The 7,402-nt window shown below is 37.1% G+C and overlaps 1 protein-coding gene across 1 annotated transcript; it reads right to left on the reverse strand.

Moving 5' to 3' along the window:
- Positions 1-483: 483 nt before the first annotated feature.
- LOC131908051 (dynein light chain roadblock-type 1-like) lies at positions 484-726 on the reverse strand. The gene has a single exon (XM_059259132.1). It carries the CDS (start codon positions 724-726, stop codon positions 484-486), a length of 243 nt encoding a protein of 80 aa, XP_059115115.1.
- Positions 727-7,402: the final 6,676 nt, after the last annotated feature.

Below are 7,402 nucleotides of genomic sequence, written 5' to 3' on the forward strand. Positions count from 1 at the left end.
GTTTGAGAGTTATTTACATCCCTGTTCCTCAGATACAGTGACCTATAATTTTGGGGGATTGTTTGTTTGTTTATTTTGACACTGTGGGCTTTTCTCTTTTTCGTTAGTTTTTTTTTATTATTATTTTTATTATTTTCGTTAGTTTTTTAGTTAACAAATAAAACAAAAGAGCCCTTTTCAAGGACAACAAAGTAAACTGGATGTCGGAAGGAAGCTGGGTGTGAATTTCTAATCAGCTCTTGCCCCCACTTCTTGAAATGAAGACCAAGTTTACCTGGGAACAGAATGAGGCAGCACAGAGACTCATTTGGTGGGGTAGGCAGAGTTGCTCACCTACACTGGATCATTGGCATGGTCTATATGGGCTTTCAGGCAACTGCTGTGTTCCAACTGACATGATTAACATTATTATTGTATGAGGCCATTAAGTAATGACACAGGGAGTTGAGAGAGTAGTTTATGTGGTTGAATTCTGAAACACAATCAGGAAATAATCTTATCTGGTGAAACAATAATTTCATTGTGTGTGTATGTGAAGCAAATTTTAAAGAAGATGAGATCATTCTGGGGTTCAATTTCATACATGGTGCTCTTCAAGATGAAGTTGTGCATGAGGTTGGCATACTGTGAGGTAGTAGGATTATCTATGACACTTTCAATGGGAATGTCCCTGTGTTCACCACAATAGTTCTCCTGTACTCTTTTCAGGCTGGGAAGTCTCTTCATTGTCTTTTTCACCTATACCATCTCTGACAGATCCAGCATCCCCTTATCTTGGTAGGTCAACTGTGTTCTGTCCTTTGTCTGGTTTTGTCATTATGGTAATAATGGCTTTGTAAAAAGAACTTGGAAATGTTCCTTCACTTCCTATTTTACAGAAATATTTGAGAATTGATATTTGTTCTTCTTTGAAGGTCTGGTAGAATTCTGTACTGAGTTCATCTGAGTCTGGCCTTTATAAAAATTGAACATAGGTATTTTCTTACAGACTATGTTCAGATTATGGTTCCCCCCAACTCCTCCCAGATCTGGCCCATTTCTACACCCATCCAAATTCATACCATTTCTGTCTCTTTCTTATTAGAGTCAGATTGGCATCTGAGAAAATTATTATTAATAATAATAAAATAAGATAAAATGTAAGCAAACAAACAGAAAAAAATAAAAGTCAAGGAAAAAGCATAAAAACACATACATACATGTGGTGATATATTATGTACCCCAATATATTGTATACCCTAATAAACTTATCTGGGGATAAGAGGATAGATCCACTAGATTAGACATAGAGGCAAGACAGTGGCACACATCCTTAATCGTATCACTCGGGAGGAGATTCATCTGGATCTCTGTGAGTTCAAGGTCACACTGGAAACAGAGCCAGGCATGCTGGCACACATTTTTAATCCCAGCACTTAAGATCTCACGCCTTTGCTACCAAGTATTTGAAAGCACAAATGCCTTTAATCCCAGCACTAGGAAGAAAATAAGATGGTAAGGCACAGAAAAGTATATAAGACATGAGTAAACAGGAAGTCTTGCTCTGGAGGCTGAAGATTTTGTAGAGGTAAGAACGTGGGTGGCTTGTTCTGTTTCTCTGATCTTTCAGCTTTCACTCCAATGTCTGGCTCCAGGTTTTCTATTGAGAAGACCTTTTAAGATTCATGTTACACACACACACACACACACACACACACACACACACACACACATATATATATATACACATTTGCACCCACAGGAATCCCATAAAAACAAAATCAGGAACAATATAAAGAAAAGATCTGGAAAAAATGTGAGAAAACAAAACAAACAAATAAACTATCCAACAAACCTCCAGTACCGCTGAGTTGGTTTTGTGCAGTCCCTCTATTGCTGGGCATTGGGCCTGCCCTTTAGAGTGGTTTGTAAACCTAGTGAGACACCACTGAAGAGAACTAATTATCAGTTATCAATTATGTGCTTATCAGTTATCAATTATGTGCTTATCAGTTGGAGTTCTCATTCACACCTCTTTGTGCTTGCTGCTGGTCTTGACACCTGCAGAGATCCCCTCACAAAATGACCTTAGTTCATGTCAAGTTAAACATAAAAATTAGACAGTACAAGTACATTATCCATAGAGTTGTATCATCATCACCATAACTGAACTATACATTTTGTTATGAGGAAAAAAAATCAACCTATTACTCATTCCTAGTAAGTCTATGATCAATAGTCTCCTAAAATCCCTACCAACCTTACCTTCTATTTTGTAGCTTATTCTACTTAGTTATTTCATGTAAATAGAGTCATACAATTGCATTGCATAGAACCATAAAAATTTAAGATAGCTGGGCAGTGGTGGCGCACGCCTTTAATCCCAGCACTGGGAGGCAGAGGCAGGCGGATCTCTGTGAGTTCAAGGCCAGCCTGGGCTACCAAGCGAGTTCCAGGAAAGGTGCAAAGCTACACAGAGAAACCCTGTCTTGAAAAAAAAAAATTTAAGATAAATTTTCCAAGGTTTATCCATTGTACCAGTACCTTTTACATTGCTGAATACTATGCTTTTGTATGCAAATGTAGCATTTTTTATCAGTTTATTTTTTAATTAACAGACATTCAGACTGCTCCTACTTTTTAATCATTGTCCATAACTTTTTTTTATGAACATCCATTTTCAAGTTTTTATTTGAACACTGCTTTTCACTCTTCTTCAGTTCATATATAACATCATATTATAGGTCTATGGTATAAGAGGGGCAAATCCAGGGAACATTCCTGCAGTCAAACAAATAAGCAAACAAGGAAAAGACTTCGAAGTTACTTTGCAAAAATAACTATCAAATGTCCAGTCAACAAAAAAGAATATGTTCTGTATTACACTCATCAAGGAAATAAAAAAGAAAATTAAAAATCATACAACCCACTTTACCTTGCTTTTTCTTTCTCTCTTTCCTTCACTTTCTCATCTATAATTTATTAATAACATAAATTATTAATATGAACAAATAGTAATTATAACGATATTCAGTAAGTAAAATGTATATTACTACATCAATCACAAAACCTGGAGGCATCTAATAAATCAAAAATATATCTATCCTATAGTCCAGCATTGCTTACAACTTATTATCAAAGCACCAGGATTAATATACCCATGGAAGTAACACTGTAAGATTAGCTCTGGTGACTTGAAACAACATGGACTCGCCAGAGAACACAGTCTCAATAAGGATGATTTAGTCTGCTTTGTCCTGTTGGCAAGTCTGTAGGAAAATTATCTTGATTATATTAATTGAGGTGGGAAGAATCACTCACTGTGGCACTATTCCCTAGACATGGGTCTGGAATGTATGAGAGTGGAGAAAAAGAACTCAGCACTAGCCAGCATACATTCATTCACCACTTTCTGCTTTGGCTGATGATGAGATGTGATCAGTTGCTTCAAGTTCTGTTACCTTGACTTGCATGTGATAAAGGATTGTAACCTGGAAATGTGAGCACAATAAACCCTTTCTCCCTTAACTTCATTTTGTCAGGGTATTTCATCACAGCAACAGGAAACAAAATTAAGACAACCATGAATAATGGCTCTGAATATGATTATTCCTCAAATGTATGCCATAGTAATAAAATTATAATATATTCAAATAAAAGAATTTTAAACAGTAATGAAAGTACAAAAAACAAATGTATATAAAGATATTGATGAATATTAAAAACATAATGTTGGATAAACAAAGCCTATGCATGCACATATACACACAACTATTAATAAGAAAAAATAATCTATAGTGTTACAAGTCAGATAATTGATCCTTTTGAACACAACAATGACTAGTAAAGCTATATTTTACTTCTAGTCATATTCTAATTCTAGTGTTTACATGAACATTTTAGTGTTTTCCATGAAATTGATATCATTACAATATTGTGGCTGTATGTTATAAGTACAGCATATCTGCAACATGTACAGACACATTTGTAATTTCCCACAATGTCAGAATTTATTGAATAACAATATGTTTACAAGCTATATTTATTTTCTTGTCTTAAATTTACCACATGACACTGATTTCACTTAACAGTGTAGCTGTTGGCAATTCTAGGTTCTTTTATTCTCATCTTAATCACTAATATTAAGTCTTAGTCATATACCACACTTACTAGAAATAGTTATAAATATATGTTAAAGAATGGATAAAAGGTTAAAGAGGTTGAGAAGCTATTGAATTCACAGAAATCTCACTGAAGACAGAGGCAAAGCAAAGACAGACACAAAAAGAGTCACTGCAGGTGGTTACATAGGATACTAATTAGTCAGGGAGCTGTTGGAAGTATTCAGCAGAGCTCTTCCAAGCACTGCTAATTCAATGCAGTCTTTTCAAGTCAAGTCGAGCTATGCACAGGTCATTGCAGTGCTAAGTGTAAGAATAATGAGTGGATCTCATCAAGTTGTGGGAACTATGGTAAGCTGAGTCCCCAGTAACAGTCTGGAGTCCTTTGCCTGCTGATTCCATGATACACATAGACTTGATGGTCAGATGACAGATTGGGGGTGCTATCATGCTCTAGTGTTAAGTGTCCTTCCTTAGGTGTGGGAGATTTATACATTTTGATGTAGTGTGTTCAATAAATAACAAGCTTGACTTTGGAGATATTGTTTTAATATATCCGTGTGCCCACATCTCTCAAGTCTACATCAAAATGTTCACAGGTAGCACATTTTCACTTGCACAAATAAGCTTGTGCCCCACAGTTCATGCTCCACTGACAGGAGGCCATTATCAACTTTCACAAGAAAGATACAGAGTCGTTCTGCCTTGGCATTTGTACTCAAAATACAGCTAACTGTTGGTTTGTAAAACAGAGTCAAATAAGACAAGACATAGCCTGGAACTTCTTGTTACACACAATATGAAATAGCTCAAAGGACAGAAGTAACTCCAAAGAAAGTGAGTTCTGCTTTCCACAATTTGTATGTAAGTATACTAAAACACATTCACAAAAAGTTTTAAAATGTGCATGATATACTGATTGAGGCTCTAATGCCTAGTAGAAAATGGCTAGATAAAGAAATTTCAATCAAGTATTTAAAACTCTATTAAGAGGGTAGATCTTTTATTAGCTGTCCCTGTCAAAATAAACAAGAATGTAAAAGTAACACAAAATTGATTCTGTATGTGTGTGATAACATCTGTATCTCACTTATAATGTTTATTCCATTAAGATTTCACTCTTATTTGGGTCACCCTGAGTCCCATGGCTGCTTGCCAGTAAATAACTACCTCCTCTTGGCCAATCTTCTTTTGAGACTCCTCTGATCCCAGCACTGCTTGCTACCTAGTACCCTGTACTCAGTACAAGTGGTGAGGACCTATGTAGGCTACCATCATATCCTCCTTATTTTCTTTCCACTTTCAGTTACCAAAGTCCCAGGAATGCCAGCCAGGGAGAGGTACTGCTCATCTTTCTCTGGTCTTACCAGATCCCCACTAAGGAACATATGATTAGCCATCACATATGATCCAGAGTTCCAGAGCCTTGGAAGTTCTATGAGTAGGAACTTTCAATTGCCTTATGGGGCCTTCAGAACCAGATCATCCCATACTGCTAAGGGAAACATACTCTAGGCTCCTTGTTCAAACTGCTGAATGTACCAGACCATAGAAGAGAAATATAAAATCTGGATAGAGGCTATATCCCCAAATGCCAGAAAAGTAGAAGAAATTGTGATTACAACCCTGTTATCAAATAACTCTCCTGAACATTGTAATGACATGGTCATTTATTACAATACAGAAAAGACTTTTAATAAAATCCAATATCCATTCGTGATCAAAGTCCTAGAAAATCTAGGAATACAAGAAATATATCTCCACATAATAAAAGAAATATACAGAAAGCCTATAGCCAAGGTCTTGCTAAATAGAAAAAAACAAAGATGTTCCATTAAAATCATGAATAAGACAAGGATGTCAACTCTCTCCCCTCCTATTCAATATAGTACTAGAAGTATTAACTGGAACAATATATTATTTACTTTTCTGTTCTTCTAATAAAGCATCAGACCCAAAGCAACTTAGAAATATAGTTTATTTAGGCCTGTAGTTCAAGAGGGATACGAGTCCGTCAAGATATGAAAACATGGCAGCAAGTGGTATACATGATAGCGGGAACAGGAATGATCACCTCTTCAAATGCAAACAGGAAATACAGTGAGCTGGATGTGTCAGAAAGTCTTTCTTCTCAAAGCATGCTCCCCCATCCCAATCCTCAGTGACATACTTTCTCCAGAAAAGCTACAAGACGTAAACCTCCCCAAACAGTGCCACCATCTAGGGATCAAATGCTCATGTGTCTTATACTATGGGGGATATTTTCATCTAAACCACTGTAAGCACTAAAACCAGTTCTGAAAGAGATAGTTTTAAGACAGAAAATGAAAAAGTGAAAGTGTTCTAATTTGCAGATAATAAGATTCTATAGTAAAAGACTTGTAAAATCCCACCCCAAATTGCCTAAAGTTAACAAATACATTCAGTAAAGTATCGTGATATAAAAATAAGAATAGCCTTCCTATACACAAATGACAAACATGCCAAAAGAGAAGCCAGGAAAGTAATTCCATTCACAGCGGCTTCAAATACACAATAAAATGTTTTGGAATATATCTACTCAAGGAACTTAAAGACTTCCATAGTGAAAACTTTAAGGTACTGAAAAAGGAAGTTGAAGAATGTGTCAGAAGATGTAAGCAGTAGAGCAACATATACAGAATGAAACTACATGAGTATATTTCATCCTACATAAAATTCAACTCCAAATAAACAAAGGATATTGTGTTAATGTGAATGTAATTGGCCACATAATCTCATAGGTAGTGGCACTATAAGGAGTTGTGGCTTTGTTGGAGTGGGTCTGGTTTTGTTGGGGGAAATGTGTCACTGTGGGGGTGGGCTTCGAGGTTTCCTATGCTTAGGATACTGCCTAGTGTTTCAGTCAACTTCCTGTTGCTTGAAAGATATAGGACTCTTAGCTACTCCTCTCCTATCAGGGACCAAACATGGACCATAGAAAAGTACTAGCTAAGCCAGAGAACAAGCCCCTACCCTAAACCAAAGATAAAGAACAGGTCAGGCAGGTCAGGTAGCATAGCAACAGAACAATGGGCCCTGACCAGTGACCTTACCACCTAGCAGCCTCACGACTTGCACGACTTGCACGTAGCCCTTCGCCTGCACGTCCCCCTTCACCTGCACGTACTGCACAGTCGTGCACCCCTTCCCTCCTTCCCTCCCCCTCCCATGCTATATAAGCCTTGATGAGGAGAATAAAATTTGCAGCTTGATCGGAACACACTGTCTTGCTGTCGTCCTTTCGTGTCCCCCCCCCCCCCCCCGTCCCTCTCATTCTCTCC

This window comes from Peromyscus eremicus, chromosome 4 (genome assembly GCF_949786415.1).
Source record: "Peromyscus eremicus chromosome 4, PerEre_H2_v1, whole genome shotgun sequence".
In the NCBI taxonomy this organism is placed as follows: domain Eukaryota; kingdom Metazoa; phylum Chordata; class Mammalia; order Rodentia; family Cricetidae; genus Peromyscus; species Peromyscus eremicus.